General features: G+C 44.8%; 1 protein-coding gene across 8 annotated transcripts in view; it reads right to left on the bottom strand.

The window, feature by feature from the left end:
- Positions 1-26,471, bottom strand: part of ACSL1 (acyl-CoA synthetase long chain family member 1) — a 408,120-nt gene that overhangs the window by 253,570 nt on the left and 128,079 nt on the right. For 3 of the 8 annotated variants that reach the window (XM_086962488.1, XM_086962494.1, XM_086962493.1), the window contains exon 2: positions 12,949-13,172. In XM_086962488.1, coding sequence (XP_086818614.1) covers positions 12,949-13,146 — 198 coding nt within the window. In that variant the 5' untranslated portion in view covers positions 13,147-13,172. Of the gene's footprint in view, positions 1-12,948; positions 13,173-13,454; positions 13,689-14,028; positions 14,288-25,011; positions 25,177-26,471 lie in introns of those variants that run through there. The other 5 variants (XM_086962487.1, XM_086962495.1, XM_086962489.1 and 2 more) reach the window with 5 other exon arrangements.

The raw sequence follows: 26,471 nt of genomic DNA on the forward strand, positions 1-26,471 counted from the left end.
GTTACCAATTGGATGATTATCTCGAAGGATAAGGATTTAAAGCTGTTGGAAGAAGGCATTTTCAGGATCAATTAAATCAACAAGTGCATAGGTTGCTCCAAACATGGGACAACTGTAGATGTTTTTTTTTTGCAGTATCTAATGTTCCGCAGATACGCTGTGGAGTCATCATAGTGTAGTTGAATTTAGTGAAGGAAGTGTACTCCAAAAATAAAATTCAAGAGACAAAGTTTGTGTCTACCTCTGCAACATTTGGACTTTCAACCCTTTACAGCACCGAATAGTAAACAATGAGGAAACAACATTAGTTGAAATCCAAACATTTACCTAAATATTCACATTAAGCAACAGGTACAAAGCCCAGAGAGGATAACTACCAATAATTATCTTACATTCAACACACAAGAACAATTTAAATTTGTGAAAATATTAACATAATCGATCATGTGAATTCACCTTGAGCCACATTACATGTTACAAATAATTATAGTCATGTTGGGCAAATACAGAGACTTCTAGGAAAAAAAAAATATACATATACATATAGGTCAATGTGAACTTGAAAGATTTCAGGCCTTACATTTTAGGGTTACTCGCTAAAAGTTCCCAATTGTAACAGATCTTAATCTGGAGGTACAGAGCAGATTGTTTTTTTTTCTATCAAGGACAACACAAAACTTTGTCATGGAAAATGTGTTAGTTTTGTTTGCCAAAACACTTTAGAACTCCCTCACCCCTAACCTCAAAAATGCAAACCTCTCCTTTAAAAAAGCCAAAAAATTAACAGGTGACTTTCCTACCTGTAAGCCAATGTAATAAAGCTTTAACTTAAAGCCATTCCATCTCTTTAAAAAGATAAATGAATGGAAACATGCCGTGTGTGTGTCAGAGGTAATTTTTCGCTTTTTGCTGGACCCTGTATTTTTGACGGTTTAGTAGTAGTAGTAGTAGTAGTAGTAGTAGTGGTAGTAAATGCCTGTGCTCCCCTTCAAACATGGTTTAAGTTACCTAACCCTAATTGGCTTGGTCCCTTTTATATTGTACAGAGTGTGGACGTGAAATTTAACTTGCCAGCCCTGGGTAGAAACATCACCTATTGTTCCATCCACTAAAGTGACAGTGTAAAACATGGCTGAAGGCCTGCCAGTCTAGCCTGACCAGCAGTTTAACCACTGCAATTCGACACCTCAAAATAACCCCGTTTGAAAGGTCAAAACCTCAATTTTGAATATTAATAAGTCACCCCAATGCAGTACGCCTTGTGACCCAAAATACATTGTGAATGGTATTTAAAAGTATGAAACGTAGAAATATAATGTTGACGTGCTTACAGTGCCTAGCACCCAAAAGCTATTTTTCACTGTGGCAAGCCTGTCTAAAGTAGGAGACCAGAGTACAGACTAAAAATCCCAATTCTGCATTTCGGGTAGGGGGACTATCTAGAAATATAATTGAAGAACTATTTAAGGGTCTTAAAAATGCAATTCAATTGTAGAGTCTGAAGATTAATATTAAGGGAAAGTACTTTAGAAAGCTGCCTTTTGCCTTCTTGACGTTCCTGGAGGCTCAATTTGCATTTGCTATCCCACTTGTGCCAGACACTATTTAGCATTTAAATGGGTGTGAAAAAGCATAGTACATCACAGGAACAAAGAAAAGGCTGACCTGAATGGGCAGAGAACTTCTCTGAACCTCACAGAATTTGCACAGAAGGGATTGTGAGCACTCTGCCATTACAGTGACAATACCTGTCTGGGTGCCAAATCTAGCTTGACAGTCCTGCTGGATTTATATATAATTGGGGAACACTTGAAGAAAGAAGGAAAACCGGATGACAAAAAAAATTGTGTACCCATTGTCTTGTTGCTGGAAAACCCTACTTTCGTTCTACCAGACTTGTGTCTGGGTTTATAGTTCGTACAGTGACTGCGCCAAAATGCATGTCGGTGTTATATGTTGGAGGACACTAGGAGTACCACAGTACATAACATACACACACCCCCAGCTCCGAGCTCCGGTTTAATGTGGCTGGACATTTTCAAGATGCCGAAAGTCATCAAAGTGGTGAGGATGGCCCCTGGAACAATTACCCCATTCTGTAGGGCAAGTCAAGGATTTATTCCTACCCACTAGATCAAGCTGAGCATAAATGTAATGTGGCACTTCCAGGAACCCTCTTCAGAGCACTCCTGGACCCAATGAGATCAAAAGAGGACTGAACCTGCTGTCTGTCATTCAAGAGCCCTGAAGGGCTGACCTGCAATCTGTTGTAGCCAGGACAAAAATGTGTGGACTCCAAGGGTCATAAAGTAAACCGCCATTTAAAGCTGCGGTAATAGGGCTAAACTCCAGTTAAAGTTACAGGCACACAACAATCAGAGTCTTTTCCTGCAACTGACTCACTGCTCCATCAGGATTCAAGCAAGCCGGGCCGAAGAGGCTGAAATGCCAGAAACCGGTCCCCGGTAGCTTGTCTCCTTTCTGGTAAAGAATTGGCTTGGTAGTTTAGTCTGCCCTGTTCCCATGATGCACTGGGCCAGGGACAGACTGATTTGCATATAGCCAGGTTCTGAGCTGGGTTGGGGCAGTGAGATAAATAACGGTGATGGATCAAGCCCTGATCTTTGGACTGGGTAAGAGTGGTCTGCTCAATTCAGACACTCTGTTCATCACCACCCCCTTTTGTAAATCGATTTTGGCCACTATAGGTGTGGCAGGGTATACTCAGACATGAGTCCCTTTCTCACTGCTCCATCAGGATTCAAGCAAGCCGGGCCGAAGAGGCTGAAATGCCAGAAACCGGTCCCCGGTAGCTTGTCCCCTTTCTGGTAAAGAATTGGCTTGGTAGTTTAGTCTGCCCTGTTCCCATGATGCACTGGGCCAGGGACAGACTGATTTGCATATAGCCAGGTTCTGAGCTGGGTTGGGGCAGTGAGATAAATAACGGTGATGGATCAAGCCCTGATCTTTGGACTGGGTAAGAGTGGTCTGCTCAATTCAGACACTCTGTTCATCACCACCCCCTTTTGTAAATCGATTTTGGCCACTATAGGTGTGGCAGGGTATACTCAGACATGAGTCCCTTTCTCACTGCTCCATCAGGATTCAAGCAAGCCGGGCCGAAGAGGCTGAAATGCCAGAAACCGGTCCCCGGTAGCTTGTCTCCTTTCTGGTAAAGAATTGGCTTGGTAGTTTAGTCTGCCCTGTTCCCATGATGCACTGGGCCAGGGACAGACTGATTTGCATATAGCCAGGTTCTGAGCTGGGTTGGGGCAGTGAGATAAATAACGGTGATGGATCAAGCCCTGATCTTTGGACTGGGTAAGAGTGGTCTGCTCAATTCAGACACTCTGTTCATCACCACCCCCTTTTGTAAATCGATTTTGGCCACTATAGGTGTGGCAGGGTATACTCAGACATGAGTCCCTTTCTCACTGCTCCATCAGGATTCAAGCAAGCCGGGCCGAAGAGGCTGAAATGCCAGAAACCGGTCCCCGGTAGCTTGTCTCCTTTCTGGTAAAGAATTGGCTTGGTAGTTTAGTCTGCCCTGTTCCCATGATGCACTGGGCCAGGGACAGACTGATTTGCATATAGCCAGGTTCTGAGCTGGGTTGGGGCAGTGAGATAAATAACGGTGATGGATCAAGCCCTGATCTTTGGACTGGGTAAGAGTGGTCTGCTCAATTCAGACACTCTGTTCATCACCACCCCCTTTTGTAAATCGATTTTGGCCACTATAGGTGTGGCAGGGTATACTCAGACATGAGTCCCTTTCTCACTGCTCCATCAGGATTCAAGCAAGCCGGGCCGAAGAGGCTGAAATGCCAGAAACCGGTCCCCGGTAGCTTGTCTCCTTTCTGGTAAAGAATTGGCTTGGTAGTTTAGTCTGCCCTGTTCCCATGATGCACTGGGCCAGGGACAGACTGATTTGCATATAGCCAGGTTCTGAGCTGGGTTGGGGCAGTGAGATAAATAACGGTGATGGATCAAGCCCTGATCTTTGGACTGGGTAAGAGTGGTCTGCTCAATTCAGACACTCTGTTCATCACCACCCCCTTTTGTAAATCGATTTTGGCCACTATAGGTGTGGCAGGGTATACTCAGACATGAGTCCCTTTCTCACTGCTCCATCAGGATTCAAGCAAGCCGGGCCGAAGAGGCTGAAATGCCAGAAACCGGTCCCCGGTAGCTTGTCTCCTTTCTGGTAAAGAATTGGCTTGGTAGTTTAGTCTGCCCTGTTCCCATGATGCACTGGGCCAGGGACAGACTGATTTGCATATAGCCAGGTTCTGAGCTGGGTTGGGGCAGTGAGATAAATAACGGTGATGGATCAAGCCCTGATCTTTGGACTGGGTAAGAGTGGTCTGCTCAATTCAGACACTCTGTTCATCACCACCCCCTTTTGTAAATCGATTTTGGCCACTATAGGTGTGGCAGGGTATACTCAGACATGAGTCCCTTTCTCACTGCTCCATCAGGATTCAAGCAAGCCGGGCCGAAGAGGCTGAAATGCCAGAAACCGGTCCCCGGTAGCTTGTCTCCTTTCTGGTAAAGAATTGGCTTGGTAGTTTAGTCTGCCCTGTTCCCATGATGCACTGGGCCAGGGACAGACTGATTTGCATATAGCCAGGTTCTGAGCTGGGTTGGGGCAGTGAGATAAATAACGGTGATGGATCAAGCCCTGATCTTTGGACTGGGTAAGAGTGGTCTGCTCAATTCAGACACTCTGTTCATCACCACCCCCTTTTGTAAATCGATTTTGGCCACTATAGGTGTGGCAGGGTATACTCAGACATGAGTCCCTTTCTCACTGCTCCATCAGGATTCAAGCAAGCCGGGCCGAAGAGGCTGAAATGCCAGAAACCGGTCCCCGGTAGCTTGTCTCCTTTCTGGTAAAGAATTGGCTTGGTAGTTTAGTCTGCCCTGTTCCCATGATGCACTGGGCCAGGGACAGACTGATTTGCATATAGCCAGGTTCTGAGCTGGGTTGGGGCAGTGAGATAAATAACGGTGATGGATCAAGCCCTGATCTTTGGACTGGGTAAGAGTGGTCTGCTCAATTCAGACACTCTGTTCATCACCACCCCCTTTTGTAAATCGATTTTGGCCACTATAGGTGTGGCAGGGTATACTCAGACATGAGTCCCTTTCTCACTGCTCCATCAGGATTCAAGCAAGCCGGGCCGAAGAGGCTGAAATGCCAGAAACCGGTCCCCGGTAGCTTGTCTCCTTTCTGGTAAAGAATTGGCTTGGTAGTTTAGTCTGCCCTGTTCCCATGATGCACTGGGCCAGGGACAGACTGATTTGCATATAGCCAGGTTCTGAGCTGGGTTGGGGCAGTGAGATAAATAACGGTGATGGATCAAGCCCTGATCTTTGGACTGGGTAAGAGTGGTCTGCTCAATTCAGACACTCTGTTCATCACCACCCCCTTTTGTAAATCGATTTTGGCCACTATAGGTGTGGCAGGGTATACTCAGACATGAGTCCCTTTCTCACTGCTCCATCAGGATTCAAGCAAGCCGGGCCGAAGAGGCTGAAATGCCAGAAACCGGTCCCCGGTAGCTTGTCTCCTTTCTGGTAAAGAATTGGCTTGGTAGTTTAGTCTGCCCTGTTCCCATGATGCACTGGGCCAGGGACAGACTGATTTGCATATAGCCAGGTTCTGAGCTGGGTTGGGGCAGTGAGATAAATAACGGTGATGGATCAAGCCCTGATCTTTGGACTGGGTAAGAGTGGTCTGCTCAATTCAGACACTCTGTTCATCACCACCCCCTTTTGTAAATCGATTTTGGCCACTATAGGTGTGGCAGGGTATACTCAGACATGAGTCCCTTTCTCACTGCTCCATCAGGATTCAAGCAAGCCGGGCCGAAGAGGCTGAAATGCCAGAAACCGGTCCCCGGTAGCTTGTCTCCTTTCTGGTAAAGAATTGGCTTGGTAGTTTAGTCTGCCCTGTTCCCATGATGCACTGGGCCAGGGACAGACTGATTTGCATATAGCCAGGTTCTGAGCTGGGTTGGGGCAGTGAGATAAATAACGGTGATGGATCAAGCCCTGATCTTTGGACTGGGTAAGAGTGGTCTGCTCAATTCAGACACTCTGTTCATCACCACCCCCTTTTGTAAATCGATTTTGGCCACTATAGGTGTGGCAGGGTATACTCAGACATGAGTCCCTTTCTCACTGCTCCATCAGGATTCAAGCAAGCCGGGCCGAAGAGGCTGAAATGCCAGAAACCGGTCCCCGGTAGCTTGTCTCCTTTCTGGTAAAGAATTGGCTTGGTAGTTTAGTCTGCCCTGTTCCCATGATGCACTGGGCCAGGGACAGACTGATTTGCATATAGCCAGGTTCTGAGCTGGGTTGGGGCAGTGAGATAAATAACGGTGATGGATCAAGCCCTGATCTTTGGACTGGGTAAGAGTGGTCTGCTCAATTCAGACACTCTGTTCATCACCACCCCCTTTTGTAAATCGATTTTGGCCACTATAGGTGTGGCAGGGTATACTCAGACATGAGTCCCTTTCTCACTGCTCCATCAGGATTCAAGCAAGCCGGGCCGAAGAGGCTGAAATGCCAGAAACCGGTCCCCGGTAGCTTGTCTCCTTTCTGGTAAAGAATTGGCTTGGTAGTTTAGTCTGCCCTGTTCCCATGATGCACTGGGCCAGGGACAGACTGATTTGCATATAGCCAGGTTCTGAGCTGGGTTGGGGCAGTGAGATAAATAACGGTGATGGATCAAGCCCTGATCTTTGGACTGGGTAAGAGTGGTCTGCTCAATTCAGACACTCTGTTCATCACCACCCCCTTTTGTAAATCGATTTTGGCCACTATAGGTGTGGCAGGGTATACTCAGACATGAGTCCCTTTCTCACTGCTCCATCAGGATTCAAGCAAGCCGGGCCGAAGAGGCTGAAATGCCAGAAACCGGTCCCCGGTAGCTTGTCTCCTTTCTGGTAAAGAATTGGCTTGGTAGTTTAGTCTGCCCTGTTCCCATGATGCACTGGGCCAGGGACAGACTGATTTGCATATAGCCAGGTTCTGAGCTGGGTTGGGGCAGTGAGATAAATAACGGTGATGGATCAAGCCCTGATCTTTGGACTGGGTAAGAGTGGTCTGCTCAATTCAGACACTCTGTTCATCACCACCCCCTTTTGTAAATCGATTTTGGCCACTATAGGTGTGGCAGGGTATACTCAGACATGAGTCCCTTTCTCACTGCTCCATCAGGATTCAAGCAAGCCGGGCCGAAGAGGCTGAAATGCCAGAAACCGGTCCCCGGTAGCTTGTCTCCTTTCTGGTAAAGAATTGGCTTGGTAGTTTAGTCTGCCCTGTTCCCATGATGCACTGGGCCAGGGACAGACTGATTTGCATATAGCCAGGTTCTGAGCTGGGTTGGGGCAGTGAGATAAATAACGGTGATGGATCAAGCCCTGATCTTTGGACTGGGTAAGAGTGGTCTGCTCAATTCAGACACTCTGTTCATCACCACCCCCTTTTGTAAATCGATTTTGGCCACTATAGGTGTGGCAGGGTATACTCAGACATGAGTCCCTTTCTCACTGCTCCATCAGGATTCAAGCAAGCCGGGCCGAAGAGGCTGAAATGCCAGAAACCGGTCCCCGGTAGCTTGTCTCCTTTCTGGTAAAGAATTGGCTTGGTAGTTTAGTCTGCCCTGTTCCCATGATGCACTGGGCCAGGGACAGACTGATTTGCATATAGCCAGGTTCTGAGCTGGGTTGGGGCAGTGAGATAAATAACGGTGATGGATCAAGCCCTGATCTTTGGACTGGGTAAGAGTGGTCTGCTCAATTCAGACACTCTGTTCATCACCACCCCCTTTTGTAAATCGATTTTGGCCACTATAGGTGTGGCAGGGTATACTCAGACATGAGTCCCTTTCTCACTGCTCCATCAGGATTCAAGCAAGCCGGGCCGAAGAGGCTGAAATGCCAGAAACCGGTCCCCGGTAGCTTGTCTCCTTTCTGGTAAAGAATTGGCTTGGTAGTTTAGTCTGCCCTGTTCCCATGATGCACTGGGCCAGGGACAGACTGATTTGCATATAGCCAGGTTCTGAGCTGGGTTGGGGCAGTGAGATAAATAACGGTGATGGATCAAGCCCTGATCTTTGGACTGGGTAAGAGTGGTCTGCTCAATTCAGACACTCTGTTCATCACCACCCCCTTTTGTAAATCGATTTTGGCCACTATAGGTGTGGCAGGGTATACTCAGACATGAGTCCCTTTCTCACTGCTCCATCAGGATTCAAGCAAGCCGGGCCGAAGAGGCTGAAATGCCAGAAACCGGTCCCCGGTAGCTTGTCTCCTTTCTGGTAAAGAATTGGCTTGGTAGTTTAGTCTGCCCTGTTCCCATGATGCACTGGGCCAGGGACAGACTGATTTGCATATAGCCAGGTTCTGAGCTGGGTTGGGGCAGTGAGATAAATAACGGTGATGGATCAAGCCCTGATCTTTGGACTGGGTAAGAGTGGTCTGCTCAATTCAGACACTCTGTTCATCACCACCCCCTTTTGTAAATCGATTTTGGCCACTATAGGTGTGGCAGGGTATACTCAGACATGAGTCCCTTTCTCACTGCTCCATCAGGATTCAAGCAAGCCGGGCCGAAGAGGCTGAAATGCCAGAAACCGGTCCCCGGTAGCTTGTCTCCTTTCTGGTAAAGAATTGGCTTGGTAGTTTAGTCTGCCCTGTTCCCATGATGCACTGGGCCAGGGACAGACTGATTTGCATATAGCCAGGTTCTGAGCTGGGTTGGGGCAGTGAGATAAATAACGGTGATGGATCAAGCCCTGATCTTTGGACTGGGTAAGAGTGGTCTGCTCAATTCAGACACTCTGTTCATCACCACCCCCTTTTGTAAATCGATTTTGGCCACTATAGGTGTGGCAGGGTATACTCAGACATGAGTCCCTTTCTCACTGCTCCATCAGGATTCAAGCAAGCCGGGCCGAAGAGGCTGAAATGCCAGAAACCGGTCCCCGGTAGCTTGTCTCCTTTCTGGTAAAGAATTGGCTTGGTAGTTTAGTCTGCCCTGTTCCCATGATGCACTGGGCCAGGGACAGACTGATTTGCATATAGCCAGGTTCTGAGCTGGGTTGGGGCAGTGAGATAAATAACGGTGATGGATCAAGCCCTGATCTTTGGACTGGGTAAGAGTGGTCTGCTCAATTCAGACACTCTGTTCATCACCACCCCCTTTTGTAAATCGATTTTGGCCACTATAGGTGTGGCAGGGTATACTCAGACATGAGTCCCTTTCTCACTGCTCCATCAGGATTCAAGCAAGCCGGGCCGAAGAGGCTGAAATGCCAGAAACCGGTCCCCGGTAGCTTGTCTCCTTTCTGGTAAAGAATTGGCTTGGTAGTTTAGTCTGCCCTGTTCCCATGATGCACTGGGCCAGGGACAGACTGATTTGCATATAGCCAGGTTCTGAGCTGGGTTGGGGCAGTGAGATAAATAACGGTGATGGATCAAGCCCTGATCTTTGGACTGGGTAAGAGTGGTCTGCTCAATTCAGACACTCTGTTCATCACCACCCCCTTTTGTAAATCGATTTTGGCCACTATAGGTGTGGCAGGGTATACTCAGACATGAGTCCCTTTCTCACTGCTCCATCAGGATTCAAGCAAGCCGGGCCGAAGAGGCTGAAATGCCAGAAACCGGTCCCCGGTAGCTTGTCTCCTTTCTGGTAAAGAATTGGCTTGGTAGTTTAGTCTGCCCTGTTCCCATGATGCACTGGGCCAGGGACAGACTGATTTGCATATAGCCAGGTTCTGAGCTGGGTTGGGGCAGTGAGATAAATAACGGTGATGGATCAAGCCCTGATCTTTGGACTGGGTAAGAGTGGTCTGCTCAATTCAGACACTCTGTTCATCACCACCCCCTTTTGTAAATCTGCAATCTGTTGTAGCCAGGACAAAAATGTGTGGACTCCAAGGGTCATAAAGTAAACCGCCATTTAAAGCTGCGGTAATAGGGCTAAACTCCAGTTAAAGTTACAGGCACACAACAATCAGAGTCTTTTCCTGCAACTGACCAGTGGCAAATGACAGGAGCTGGACCCCGCTTGCCGACCTCTGCTGGACACTCGGAGTTTATAAGTGCCCACCCTGAGGGCCTGGGTGCTTTAGAAGTGTACCGCTGCGGTGGATTGGGACTACATTCAGAAGGTGAAATATTTGAGTACCACGCTCCATCGCAGTCTACATTAAATTGCTTCTAGGTCCTGTTCTATTGCAACCCTTGATTATCATTGCCACTTCATGGTTCTTGGCACTATTCCTACTAAATATTACAGAAACTCATACCTCCAGTTGCCTTTATAAGATTTGTCATTTTGTTGCCATTTTGTTTAATATATTTCACTCAATTCGGTTTGGGAATTTTATGGTTTTGCATTTCGACTTTACTATTTTGGTACATGCTTAAATACTTTACGCATTGCCCCAGGGTAATTCTGTTGTGTGCCATGGATACCTGGGGTTGAGCGCTGGTTAATTTAGGGACTTTGAGGGTTCACCCAGACAAGGGTTTTGATTATTCCTTGCAGCTGGTAGTTACCCAGCCCAAATTATCCAATTCTATGGAGAATTGTACCAAGAAGTGCCTCTTCTAGTAATGGAAACAAACCTATCCAACACCTGTTAAACAGCTGTGCATTGCTTATAAAAACCTCGACAATAGTCCTCTCCTCATTTATGTTCTAGCATCAGTCCTGCATGGACATCTTTCAATATACTCCTTGTTTTATTCAGTCGTCTGGTTAATTCATTGTATTTTACTCCATTATCAATTTGTATTTTGAAACTGTAAACATCAGGTTTTACTATTACCAATCTCAGCGGGTGAAGTTTACTGGCCTTAAAAAAAAAATGGAAGGCTTAGTTGCTCCTACCAACATTTGAACTAGTGAAATGCAGGTACCACACAGATTTCAGCAGCAAGTGTCTAGCTGAGCTACGTTACCGCACAATGTAACTTATGCCACTATAGATGCAGATGACAAGGGGAAACAGACTGTTGAATGAATGCACCTCTAGCTGACCACTATTTTTCGCCTGCATGTCACGGACTCATCACAGACTGGTAGAAACTTTATTTAATCATTCTAGAAATCAGTAAATTAATACACCAGAGACTGCAATTAGTAAAAGTTATTAGTGTGTAAAACGTTCAGTGATTCAGAGCAATACAGAAGATCAGTTATTGCAGAATACTGGCACCAGCTTCAAACGTGTCATACGCCAACAGTTAAAGAACTAAACTAAAAAGGTTAGGTATCAGAGTGGTCTTCCACTGAGGGGTTCCAGGTAATAGACAAGAATGCAATCTGTTGAGTTACCTGAAACCCTGAGATGATAGAGATGTTTTTTGATACCTACCATACAGTTTTTATGTTCTGTATTGACACTGAAAGACTCCGGGTCAGAAGTTAAGGATGTTCCATATGTCGTTTTTGGTTTACCAATACACCTCCACTTCTTCAGAGATCTGTCCAGCCACCCTCCCACAAACCTCAGGTGTTCCTTGCCTCCTCCCCCCCCCCCCCCGCCCTCCCAAAAAAAGTGATTGGCACCCTTCTACAGCTTGCTCTGTGGCCTGCTGCTCGCTCCATCGTCATATGCATCACTTCCCTCCAGTACCTTCCCTCAGAAGTTGTAATCACAGCCGATCACAAAACATGGCTGAGAACAGGTCTCTCTCAAGGTTACACTGACATGCAGGTGGCAGGGAAAATTAAGGGTAGCGGTGCCATAGCCCGACTCATCTATCCACCACATTACCGTGTAGAGGTACATTGGAGGTGGCAAAGAAGCATACGCCCCTTCACCAATTCTCTCGGGTCTAACTATATCGAGGAATAGACCGAGGAGAGGACCACTGTACTTCATCCCAGCAGTGTGTTATTACTCCAGTTTAGCAGTGCTCGTCACTTTACACAAAGATGCTGCAAGCGATAGAGAGAAAAGTGTAATCCTTTGAAACCCTGAAGTGGAAAACCCTAAAACTCTAAAAAGGTTTCCCCAAAGCACGACTAATCATTTGTGAGTCATGGGTGGGTAATGTACAACATGGCCATCCTCACCTCCAATCCCCATCCCAAGTTATTTTTTTTTTAAATAACTACCCTATGGCTTGTCCCACACAACTCCCTTGGCGTGTGCCTGCCTCCATCCCCAAGCCAGAGAGTTGCATTCACTTTATTAGAAAGGGCGGATACTGCGCTGACAACAGCTGTGTAACAGACTCAGGAGGGCACAAAAAGAAATCAGAAATCCACCTCAAGCAACCGGAGGTTGGCAACACCACATTGTTGCCTGCATTACCTAGTGTCCACGGAGACTCAAATGAGGCAAGAGAGACCACAGATAATCATTTCCCACCCCACAGCCTTCAAGACTTTGGACACTCCGGGGAGGAACCGAATCAGCACCTTATAAAGCCCTGCTTCAGAACCAAGGTTCTCAGTGCTAGCACATCAGAGCAATGCGAAATAAAACTAAGTATGCACTTTGAAAATGACAGACCCATGAGTAACCAGGTTTCAAATCCGGTATTGGTGTTAATGACTTTGTGAACGCTAGGCACAATATATCTTTAGGGTATGGTTCCAAAAGAAACTTCTAAACATGCAATTTGAATCCTTGTTATTACATCTAATAGAACCTGTTACTGAACTAAGACTTTAAAAAAAACATACAAATATCCTCAATGAAAATTTCTGACACTAGGTTATGTGATTTGGGAGCAAAGAGTTGCTATTTAGGGATTGCTAAAAAATAGTCTAAAAGAGGACAAACCACAGTTCTACTATAGTTTTTATTTTATTTGTTTTAGTGGTAGGGCCAAAATAAGTAAGACTGATAGGACGCCCATGTCTGTAAAGCTTAAAGTTCAAGATGGGACATATAAATGCAGGTGTACTTACCGCTACCTCCACTGACTGCATCGCCAAATCACAGGGGGGTTTCAAAGCTTTGGGGCGCGTGGCGTACCAGTAGGTCGTGATGGCTGCAAAGGCACCGAAGCCCATGAGTGTGGTGTTTGCAGGAAGGGTACGGACATACTCTCGGAAATCGCCAAACTCCGGCAGCCGCATGTGCCTGAACAGTTCATGTGCCTGCATTGTGTCCGATAACCCTTATGGCCGATCTGCAAAAGAAAATATACCAATTATAAAAGCTCCTGCGCACCTACAGCCCTGCAATCGCAGTCACTCGGTTTCATCGCTAGAAGAAAATGTATATACACCAGGTGTAAATCACCTTGTCAAACTGGAAAGGTGTGTGCTATCCGAGACGGTTCAGCAACTACTTATCCGATTGCAAAATGTCCCTTTGACGTAACTTATATGCACAGAAAAGGACTAAGCGGGATAGATAACATTACAGCTGGGAAGGGAGGGGGAGACAAAAATGTACTAGGCTTACCAACCTAAGATTAGTTAGTCGCTGCACACAAAGGCATGTGTATAAGAGCTACTGCCCCACTGCAACACCTTTCAAAACAATATCTGCTGCGCGAAGTTTAAAGCAGGTGAAGGTTCGCACCACAAACACCTGCGCTTCTTTGGGGAGGTCTCCAACGGTCACGGTCACTCAGGCAGACTTGCATCCTCAACAAAAGACGTTATCTGCATGCAACAGTCACGGGTTATATAATATCACTGGCTTAATATCCTGTACTACAGCAGGGTAGGTGACTAGGTTTGCAGTTTCGCTTAGGCGTGGCTAACAAGTTAGGCATGTTCCAAAAGAAGGCACCACCTGCCAAACGTCAGGTGCGTGATGCTAACGAGGTCTATGCAAGGAAGTCACTTTGCTACTGCACGCTGCTGCGAGACTATAAAACAGTAAGGCACACAAGCAAGTTAGGTCGCTGGAGAGTTAAGAAAAAAGTATGTCTCTAGAGTGTATGTTTGGCCTCATTAATGCAGACACATGGCATCCGCGCAGAAGCAGGAAATCTGAAAGTACTGAATTACATTTCACTTTACACCAAATCTTACACGAGAAACAGACTACGGCAATTCGGCACAGCACGCCGAAACTGGGGAATGTCAGCCGCGCTTTATTTCCTGAAGTAAAATGCAGGCCACTGTCCGCGTCGGAGGTCTGGCGCGTGGCAAGGCAGGCTGAAAGGAACCACCATCCGAGCTAGTTTAAAACACTCACCACCTGCTCCTCCCGCGGCTGAATGAAGCGCAAGCAGTAAGCCGAGAACCAACCACCGAGGGGGGAGTGGGTAAAAGTCCCGTCAGCCAGCGCCTCCTCTGCAGCCAAGGTCTACAAGGACAGAAGTCACGTGCGGAAACAAATTACTACTGCCCACTAGGCTAAAGGTAACTCGCAGACACATCACAAGGCGCACCGGAGGGGTGAAGGGTGGCAGGCCAATTGCCGGCGAGCGCCCGGTCCCTCCACCACCCCGGGGAAAGGCGCAAGAAAGCAGGGTTTGTTTCAGACAAACACTACACAACTGACAGTGACATTCTCCAGCGTGCTCCCTGCCTGCGGCCAGGAAATCCACGCGCCCACATTAGGCTTTCTCCAAGCAGGGTCATGGCCAGGCGTGAAGGGTCCTAGTCGCTCAGTTAACCATTATTTAAATCCAAGGAACGGATCTTTTAATACATTAAGGGGCAGATTTATGTTAACTGGCGCATCCCGAGGGATGCGCCAGTTAACATGCGCCACAGTGCGCCACAGCTACGCCACCCATGGTGCGCCGCATTTATGATGCGGCGCACCATGGGGCAAAAACGGCACAGATGCGTGACGCATCTGTGCCGGAAATGTGGCGCATTGCTCCAGCAGTGCTCTGGGGGGGCCTATTCTTTCAACGCTGCCTCAAGCCTTACGCCTGCTTCAAGCAGGCGCAGGGTTTTGACGCAGCATTGCCCTGAAAGTGACTGAGTGAAATCTCATAGATTTCACTCAGCCACTTTCAGGAGGCGTTCCTGCGCAGGAACGCCCCCCCCTGCACAGGAACGCCTCCTCATGGCGCAGTGCTGTACAACGTGACGCATCTCCTAGATGCGTCACGTTGTAAATAGGGCGCAGGGATGCGCCACGTTTCCGTGCCGTTGCGTGACGCAACGGCGGCGTAAATGTGGCGCAAGCCCTTCATAAATCTGCCCCCAAATATATAGGTAACAGGGGGTGCTAATCCGTGGCCCAATCTCAGTTATCCAAGGTCATTTGACGCTAACGAGGCATGGGCTGCTGAAAAGTCTCACTATAGTCCGGTTTCTGTCCTTCCTACAACTCCGAATAATCTTTGGAAATATACTGTATCCGTTCAGCTGAATCTCTAAAATGCGCTAGCAGCGGATCTGAAACCGGTACTTCCAAAGGAATACTTCCCGTGAGTTTATTATTGCACCTTTAGATAATGTGATCAAGGCCCGAGAGCGTCATAGCACTTTACAGCTGTGATATTAAGTTAGTAGACTATCAGCCAGATTCATGATGGTGAATTGCGTTCGCAAAGGGCCAGATTCTCAGAATCTGGCCCTTTGCAAGCGCAATTTTTGCATTTGGGATTCATCATCCCAAATGCAAAACTCGGTAATAGCGAATTCGCAAATTTGCGAGGAATTACATTTAAGGAATCTCTATTTGAGATTCCTTAAATGCAATTCATCATCCATTTTCAAATTGCAAAATCGCAATTTTGGGCCGCTATTTACCGCGAGGTCAAACCTCGTGGTAAATAGCGAAAACTCAGAAAAATGCTTTTAAAAGCATTTTTCTAAGTTGCATGTTGCACACACACGTCCTTTGGACATGTGTGCGCGCAACACCTGTTAAAATTAGCATTTAAGGGGTGCTACAGGGTGTCCTCTGGACACCCCTGGCACCCTTTAAATCGCTATCTTATTTGCGATTAGCTAATTGTAATTGCAAATAGGGAATACTCCCCATTCATTCCTATAGGCCAAAAGGCCCATAGGAATGAATGGGGAGTTATTCCTTATTTGAGATTAGCAATTTGCTAATAGCAAATAAGGAATGTGTAGGAATCACATTTTATTTTGCGATTCCTACATGAATCCCGTTTTGTGAGTCTGTAATAGCGATTCCTTATGAATCGCTATTAAAGACTCGCAAAACGGGTCTTTGATGAATCAGGCTGTATGTGAAGGAGACACATAGAAGCAACTGCAGACACATCAGTTCCAGTCACATGGATTATTTAAATAGTAAGGACATAGCTAAAGTATGTAAAGAAAAGAGGGAGCAATCACTCAGAGAAGGACTAGAAGATAAAGAAACTGCATATAGAATAACGTATGAAGGAAAAAATTGAGGTAAAAATGTAACTAACCAATACGAAAAGTCAAGAGAATATGGCTATGATCACAAAACTGATTAGATAGAACTGTGTTGAATATGTCAAAAAATAAAAAAAATAAAAAGTTTAACCCCTTCGACGCTCATGACGAGCTCAGCTCGTCATGAGTTACGCCTGTCGTACGCTCATGACGAGCTGAGCTCGTCATGAACCGCAGGTTTTTTTTAAAAACTCAGCGCACAGCGGGAAAACACGTAGCACAAATGGGGTTAAGAAAACTTGCATGGAGGCGTGAATTTCAAATTCTGAAAAAGGGTAACTTGTTTGGAGGTTTGAGAAGAACAGACTGCATGCTGCAAAGTGATCACTGGCCTCACAAATTTGAGATTAATAATCAGGTAAAGGAGTGGTTGTGTGCAAGACTTTGATCTAAGCATTACAAATGTATCATGTTTCCATGAGAAGCAATTGTATTGTAAAACATGGGTAAGGTTTTCCATTTTTTCCCGTGATAAAGAAACCTGTAATTAAAGGCTCTTTAAACCATTGAATAGGAATTTTGTTCCTTTGTTGGTAGATTGAAAGATCAATCTTTTATGAAATAGACAGGAGTAGAAGCAGACTTCAGACATTATAGATGTTACTTTCAAATACGGATAGAGAGGAAACAGATTTTCACAAACTTGGATTTGTATGCTTTAGTAGATGGAGAATACAAGCAAATTGTAATTCGGTTTTAAAAAGGATTCTAACCTGCATTGGGAAAATATTTTCTTGAACAAAGCGGCCTACCAACCTTCCATAACTAGGTTTTAATAAAAACAGCAAAACTTAGAATAAAACCGAGAGACTTTTGGGAGTAGGAGAAATTCCAAAACACTCAATTGAATATCCAGGGCCCATTCTTATGTTGTGTAGGTTTTGTACTTTGTAAAGCACACAGCTGCCCCAGCGGGGCGTCCAGGCGCTGTATAACGCTTCCTGGCTCTCCCTGCGAGATGCCCCTCCTGGGCACCCCCAAGGTGAAGCCAGGCATCCCAGTGTTGTAGGGGCCGTTGTGGAGATTAAGAAAGCTATTGCCCAGAGTTGCAGCGTGGAACCCGTGATTAGAGTAGGCACCAAGGCGAGAATTATCGAGTCCGGACATTGAGCCCAAGACCCGCCGAGGCGGGACTTGAACCCTGGTCCCGGGCCTGATCTCTGCTTCAGAGTCTGCCGCTCTAACCAGTGAGCCACACTTCTCCACTTCTTTTATAGCAGTTACAGAAAAGGACAGGCTTTATAATTTAAGCTGGAAAGTGGACAGGAGACTATCGCATCACATACCGGACAACAGATAACTACTAAAGTATTTCTTCATCACTCTTTCTGTAGAATTGCCACTTTGTAACAGTTTCCAAGCACTTCAGTAGCACATTGAATGAGGAGCAGTCAGTCAAACAGTTGGAGCAGGACCAGACAGGTGGTCTTCGTGTTGCGACGGTAGGACTGACAGGAAGTCAGCCTATATTTGATTTATAGACCACTTAGGCCATGAGAAGTAGGTTTCACCCAAGCTGTGAAGTATCCAGTTTGTGGGGGGCTGGTCCACCTACATACTATTTCCACATGGCAAAAACTGTTCCCGTTACCAACCAGAGTGAACCTTAGGCTGTAGTAATTGTCACTTGTGGTTGGGAACATGTTGATCCTTTCCCCAGTTACTTTTGTGCACCAGATGTTTAGCAAAGTGTTAGTTATTGGGCTGACAAAGGTCACAAGGAGAGTTTCTCGGATCCACATTATGTAAGACCATACTTTTCTGCAGACTCTCTGGACGTGCCCCAAATTAAAAGTATTTTGAGACAACGTTTGAGCAATACAGTCCAAGTGCTGGGGGAAGATATTTGGTTACTGATGCAATGCTGGGTCTAGACAGTAGGCAAGAATGGTCTAGAAACACTAACATTGCACAGCTGTTGGGCATAGAGACATAATGCAAGAAAGGGGGCAACATTGTGGTGCCTTAATTAGAGTCTTCGTGTTCAAACATTAATTGGAGTATGGGAACACAAGGGGTGGTATATATGGTAAGGGACAAAAGTTTTTTTAATGGGGCCACTGTGCCCTGCACTTTGCGGTAGATTGGCTCTGTGGCGAGGGACATTTATACCAGAGGTCCAGCAGCCGGCCTACATGATTAGAAGGAGTGAAGTCAACACACAACAAATGTTTGCTTGTCTGAGGCATTGTACCCCTTACTGTGTTTAATGTTATAATACCTTCACCCTTTAGAAAATACAAATGAAACCAAAAGGAATTGTATTTAGGAACCATTACTGAATGCCTTTGGCCTATGGTGAAATATTAACTTGGTCTGAATAAGAGCACAGACTGCAAAAATTAACGTAGCATCGAAACTGTTCCCGGAACTGCAGAGGGAAAAAATACATCTGGCTGTTCACAAGTTAAAATGCTTCTCTACTGATCGACATGTTTTTGGGAGTATTGGTTATGTGGAAATTTGAGGTGGCAAATGTGAGTAAGCAGTTGCCTCAGCAGCATCAATAGCAATAAATACATAGACATTTCCAGATCGAATTGTGTTGTCTACCATTCAGGACACTCAACTGCCAAAATATCATTTCGAACTGGATGCCCATGGCTTCCTTAAAACTCAAATACAATCAAAAAAATTCCCAAAACCCAGGACTCAAGTTAGTAGTTATCTAGCAGGCATGCGACTGTGATCAACTCAAATTCTCAAAAGTAAAATTTGGGAAAAAACACCCGATATTATTTCTATATTAAGGTGTTTGTTGTCTCTAATGCCTTAACGTCCTAAACCAGACTTTTTAGTCTGTAGTTATCACTGATTGTGGGGGGTTCGTAATTTTTCAACTCGGCGCAACCCAAAAAAATGTCAGCCCTATTGAGGACCATACACAGATCCACACATGTACCAAACTAATAAGTGAAAAAATGTGTGGCGGAGAGGAAGGCACCTCACGGGCGAACACCCTCGGGGCAATCTGGTCAGATGTTTACCAGAGACTTGGCCCCTTTCTCATCATAGGCGGCCATTCCTATTCCAGAATTTTGGTGAGTAAGTGAAAAGAAAAGAGAGAAAGTGCATATCAAGGAGATTTAGAGCGTGACTCCTTGAACAAACAAAACAGAGTGAAGGATAAAATCAACAACCACACCACTTAAACTACTTTTATTTATGAATCGGGTGTGTGAAGTTGAAATAAAAGGAGGGTAGCTTAAAATTGCATACCACTACCTGTGACCAACATGTTTCACTGCCCAGAAACCTTTATGGCAAATTCATCAGGGTCAATACTCTGTTACTGCACCCCCTTCCAACATCTTTTAAACAGGAAGCTGCCAAGTTGAAAAATAAACATAAAAGACTAAAATCACGACCAGTTCATAATCTAGACCACCCAAATGTTTGTACTTTTCATAGCAAAACATATTCAATGTTAGTTTGTATGTCCAAATTAATTTACCCTTATTATTTATTTATTTATTTATTTTGTGTACTTATAAAGCGCAACCTATCACCCAGAGGGCATCCTGGCGCTTATTCAGCTATGCTCCCTCGTACCAGCTGAACACAGGGTACTCCGCCGAACAGTCGGTTGTCACATCAACCTGTAGGGTATTTATATGTAGTTAATATCATGGGTATACTTTGGCCAGCTGTCAGAAATGCCGTTTTGTGCATGGACTGCAAACCAAACAGGGCAATTGCGTCACCCTAATACGTGTATAATATATACCCCTGCAAGAGCATAAACAGAGAATGATGGAGGACCTCTCTATTTTGCCATGTCAAAAATTGTTGTCAGACTAGATGGTGGCGTTCAATGGTAACTATGTCAAAAATAACCGGCTACCTGTGTTTCATTTATAACAAAATGTTCACATGTCATACATATTTTTTTATCTTATATGGCCCAGTGTTAAACAATCCATGCATGACAACCTCATTGCTGCTCCTAGGCCAATCATAGATAATTCAGAGACCCTGCATCCATAACCTGTGGGGGGAGGTGACAAACTGGGTAATCGCCCATCAGGCTAACTATCAGTAATGTACCTGACATCCTCACAACCTTAACAAGAGTTATATCAAATAAGGCAGACAGTTCATGCCGATATTAAATTACCTCTTGGTGCATAAAAACCGATATGCATAAATTGGGCTGACAGCGGAGCCCGTGACCCAGAGCCCTCTCCTTACCAAACAAAAACGGAAACTGGGCGTTGTATCATCCCAGGAACACCAGGCGAGAGCTGAAGAGCACTATTTAAACCTCCCAAAGCAAGGTAATCCCGCGTCGCGCATCACAATCACGTGATCGGCAGACACCCCCGTCACGTGATGCTGGCTACAAAGGGTGAAATACTTCATTCGCCGAACACGGACGCCATTATAGAATGGCTAAATCAACCGGGAAAGGTGGATAGAAGTTATCAGAAGCCTCCTCAAAAGAAACCCCGAATAAGGATGTAATAATATCGAAGGCTAAATCATTTAACACTTCTTGTATGTATCAATATTACAGCCCTCATTTAACACTTCTTGTATGTATCGATATTATATAGAATGGTAAGGACATTACGAAAATGTGTCTGAATAGCTGAAATTTTGCCATCATTTTTGGATACTAGCAATACACTTGTACTACATTTTATGTACATCCACATCAAATGCTTCATTCCTAGTGTTTTTCCCCCAGTGAATGCCAAGTGTATAAATACTTTTTCAGCTATTCAGACACATTTTCGTAATGTCCTTACCATTCTGCTATGGCGCCCACATTAAGCTATGTTTTCCCTTCTACTCTTATGAGCATCTACACAGTTCATATGAATAGTGATATATATGATGAGGGTTAGTCCGTAATGTTTTCACCACTCTGTAATGGCGCCCATATTATGTGTCCACCTTCACTCTCATGAGTAGGTACACAGTCCTGAAGAATCGTTATATGAGGGCTGTAATATCGATACATACAAGAAGTGTTAAATGAGGGCTGTAATATTGATACATACAAGAAGTGTTAAATGATTTAGCCTTCGATATTACATCCTTATTCGGGGTTTCTTTTGAGGAGGCTTCTGATAACTTCTATCCACCTTTCCCGGTTGATTTAGCCATTCTATAATGGCGTCCGTGTTCGGCGAATGAAGTATTTCACCCTTTGTAGCCAGCATCACGTGACGGGGGTGTCTGCCGATCACGTGATTGTGATGCGCGACGCGGGATTACCTTGCTTTGGGAGGTTTAAATAGTGCTCTTCAGCTCCCGCCTGGTGTTCCTGGGATGATACAACGCCCAGTTTCCGTTTTGTTTGGTAAGGAGAGGGCTCTGGGTCACGGGCTCCGCTGTCAGCCCAATTTATGCATATCGGTTTTTATGCACCAAGAGGTAATTTAATATTGGCATGAACTGTCTGCCTTATTTGATATAACTCTTGTTAAGGTTGTGAGGATGTCAGGTACATTACTGATAGTTAGCCTGATGGGCGATTACCCAGTTTGTCACCTCCCCCCACAGGTTATGGATGCAGGGTCTCTGAATTATCTATGATTGGCCTAGGAGCAGCAATGAGGTTGTCATGCATGGATTGTTTAACACTGGGCCATATAAGATAAAAAATAAATAAAAAAATATGTATGACATGTGAACATTTTGTTATAAATGAAACACAGGTAGCCGGTTATTTTTGACAGTTACCATTGAACGCCACCATCTAGTCTGACAACAATTTTTGACATGGCAAAATAGAGAGGTCCTCCATCATTCTCTGTTTATGCTCTTGCAGGGGTATATATTATACACGTATTAGGGTGACGCAATTGCCCTGTTTGGTTTGCAGTCCATGCACAAAACGGCATTTCTGACAGCTGGCCAACGTATACCCATGATATTAACTACATATAAATACCCTACAGGTTGATGTGACAACCGACTGTTCGGCGGAGTACCCTGTGTTCAGCTGGTACGAGGGAGCATAGCTGAATAAGCGCCAGGATGCCCTCTGGGTGATAGGTTGCGCTTTATAAGTACACAAAATAAATAAATAAATAAATAATAAGGGTAAATTAATTTGGACATACAAACTAACATTGAATATGTTTTGCTATGAAAAGTACAAACATTTGGGTGGTCTAGATTATGAACTGGTCGTGATTTTAGTCTTTTATGTTTATTTTTCAACTTGGCAGCTTCCTGTTTAAAAGATGTTGGAAGGGGGTGCAGTAACAGAGTATTGACCCTGATGAATCTGCCATAAAGATTTCTGGGCAGTGAAACATGTTGGTCACAGGTAGTGGTATGCAATTTTAAGCTACCCTCCTTTTATTTCAACTTCACACACCCGATTCATAAATAAAAGTAGTTTAAGTGGTGTGGTTGTTGATTTTATCCTTCACTCTGTTTTGTTTGTTCAAGGAGTCACGCTCTAAATCTCCTGGATATGCACTTTCTCTCTTTTCTTTTCACTTACTCACCAAAATTCTGGAATAGGAATGGCCGCCTATGATGAGAAAGGGGCCAAGTCTCTGGTAAACATCTGACCAGATTGCCCCGAGGGTGTTCGCCCGTGAGGTGCCTTCCTCTCCGCCACACATTTTTTCACTTATTATTTTGGTACATGTGTGGATCTGTGTATGGTCCTAAATAGGGCTGACATTTTTTTGGGTTGCGCCGAGTTGAAAAATTACGAACCCCCCCACAATCAGTGATAACTACAGACTAAAAAGTCTGGTTTAGGACGTTAAGGCATTAGAGACAACAAACACCTTAATATAGAAATAATATCGGGTGTTTTTTCCCAAATTTTACTTTTGAGAATTTGAGTTGATCACAGTCGCATGCCTGCTAGATAACTACTAACTTGAGTCCTGGGTTTTGGGAATTTTTTTGATTGTATTTGATGAGTGGAGGGCCTTCTTCCCATAAATACCCGTAATACTCCCTCTAAGCTCCTCTTGTTATTGAATGAATTCCTTAAAACTCAAACCAAAATACAGAATTTCTTCCTTTCCCCAACATTAACAATTAAATTGAAAGGGTAGCTCTCAGAAATTAATTTTAAGGTCTAACAAATGCAAAATCATCTCGTTTCATCCTGGATAGACCTTTCAAAAAACACATTGCCAAGAAACACATTGCCAAGAAAAAAAGGACATCATGGTACCAACTACCTAATCAGGGAAACAAACTATTTCCAGGAACCTTATTTCTGAACAATCCAAGCGTTCACTCTTGCACCTAGTCAGAGGCAATAGGTTCTGTGTAGTCACCCTTTCAGCACCCAGTCTCCCATGAAAAGCATTCTTCATGCAGCAGCACAGAAAAAAGTCCCAAAAAAACGGAGCAAATGCTTTAACCCTGGACGGAATTACATTGGCTCCCTCTTCAAGGCTGCATCATCTGCAGTATACCGGGGTGGTGAAGCGAGCTAAAGAACGATGATGGATTCAACCCAGATCTGTGACTTGGGGTGTCTGGCGGAGTGCTGAAACTTTGCTGATAATCATCTCCTTGTGTTTGCTAAGCGGAGTCATGTTCAAGGATATCAGAAACAGCAACCCTACATAGCGGTCAGAGATTAATTATCCCAGGTGGACACCACCACGTTACAAGCCAGGACATCGCTAAAGTAAAAAGAAAAGAAGAAAAAAAAACACACTGACAGAAGCCTTCTCCATCTAGGTATCCACGACAATCTACATTTCCATCAACATCTGAGCTGCTACAACCCTTCAGCGAAACGTAAAGGAGCTACCTTTTCAGAGAGCAGTACATTACTATACAATATGTTTGACCATTTGCATACATCCTACTTTACTGTAAATGATCCCGAATTGCACCTCCAAGCTCCGTTGCTCTCGGCCTACTGTTACACGCTTTACAAAGATCTATAAACACAAGCACTGAGTGAGGGAGGCAAACTGATGTGCGGCATGTGCTTTCCCCCCACGGTTGTGCATAGACACTACCATCACATGGAGTGCACAGAAGATTAAATTACATATTTACGGTATATTTTGCATCTCCCTTGAACTTTACTTTGTGTTCATTGCTCCTTTGTTCTGTGGATCATGGGACACATAATGAACAACGGCGAAAAAATAGTGTTGATTCGCTCACCACAAGAAATGAAATCGTTATAAGTAGCATTAATAACAGGTTTGTTCTAGCCTTAGGTAAACATTTGGAAAGAGTCATTTGGTTTCGGACTGCGTGTATTTTCACACTGTTAATCATAAACCGGTGAAGGCAGAGCACAGGCTGAATGACAGAATGGGGGCTTACTCGCCAAACACCGTCCACACAACACTTCACGTGTATCCTCAAACGGCGTGTGGAAGAATGCGGCAGCCATCACCAAACTGGACTCGATTGAACAGGACATTCTTACAGCTGTGCTCCACTACAATCAATCACTGCGGTGGGACAGGCCGCTCGTGTCTCAGCGGTGATTGTTTGCTACACGTCACAGGACCCAATAAACACACACTGCCACGCTTTCCACTCGCTTCAAGAAAATCAAATAGAATGCTCTTTTGCAATGTTGCTGTATACTGTAACTGATAAGGACCTCGCAGTGAGAGATCCTTGGAAATTCAATTTTAATCCACATTAAGTTAATTTCTAAAGGCAAAACGGCAATGAAAAGTAGTTTAAAGCTACCTGCTGGGCGAGCGTCTGATCCAAGTGCAGCAGCACACCGCACTCGGCGCGCCTGCCCGACGGCGATTAGAACCCCCTGAACCAACTAAAGAATGCACTGACACAAAGCAGCAGCAGCAGACGACCTTCAACCTGGAAAAAAACAGAGCCAATGCCAATCAGCACGCTCCTCCTTCCACAGAGAGCATTTATCTAACAGCACTTCGCTGCACAAGGCTAAAGGTCATACCGCTACCTGCAGTTGTAATAGTAGATGTTTGGGCAGCTAAACAACCCAAAGAGTCGCAAGGTATGCGCGTTTCAGGCCTTATTTTTCAGAGGCATTTAAAAGTCATTTTCCGGACAACCAGTGCGTGGCTTGGGCAGTAAGATTGGGGAGGGGCGGTTGGAGGCGAGCTTCAGATTTTAATGGACAGTCACGTTGGGATTGGTTTGTGTACCAACCGAGAGAAATACACATACACTCAATGTTGATTATTTAACAAAATGTTTTATGTTTATGTTGGAGGAGGGGGGGTGGGGGGGGGAACACACATTCTGGCTATAACCAGCAAAGAGAAGGCCCGCCTAACCTCGCTAACGGAAGAGCAGAATCTTGCCTGATAGACGGGACCTACTCCCTAAAACGATCACAAGCCGAGATGGTGACCGTAATCAAAAATACAAAAAATAAAAATCTACTTCTACATTGAATAAGAAACGAGAAAAAAAAATACGTGTCCTGGAAAACAAATTAACTGTCCCATTTCGTATCACTGAACGAGGTAAACTATATGGCGATTGTACCATACTGTAGCTCTGATACTCTGAACAGTTTGAACTGTAAAAAGAATGGGATTATGCAGCCTTTGATTATACCACACAGTATATGAAAGGGCTCCATTTAGGTCAGGTCTCCGTAGAGCCCCCCCTTTATAATCAGTTTAGGTAAATGCCATCTTTAAAAACCGAGTGGAGGAACAGTCTCATTAAACCAGAGTTCTGGAAATGCCAAATGTCTAACTGCCTCAAGACTCCGCTACCCGACTGTCGCTGAAGGATCTTATGAACTGCTCTGCAACACAATTACTGTAAAATACGGACTAGATTTAAAGAGTTTCTTTCTCAGATTGTCACAGTGAGATGACTGGTTTGTCCAGGAGTACATAGTTCCATTACTTGCTAAAATGGACTTCGTTCCAAGATCTAAATTAATAACTGAGAAATTTACATTTTTACAAGTAGACAACCTCTTTTTATATTATGACCGGGTTTTACAATTTTTTAATGACCCTTTAAAACACTTGCATGGAAACACATTTTCGTGAATAAAGTCCTTAAAAACAAGCATTTGCAATGCAATAGGTCTCGCATTAGGAACGTTTGAGCTATTGGTATTGTAAATGACAAATATTCCATTCATGTGTTTTTGAAAAAACCGAAATTAATAGCTTTGTCATTTACAATGCCAATAGTTTTTG

Source organism: Lissotriton vulgaris, chromosome 3_1 (assembly GCF_964263255.1).
Source record: "Lissotriton vulgaris chromosome 3_1, aLisVul1.2, whole genome shotgun sequence".
In the NCBI taxonomy this organism is placed as follows: Eukaryota; Metazoa; Chordata; class Amphibia; order Caudata; family Salamandridae; genus Lissotriton; species Lissotriton vulgaris.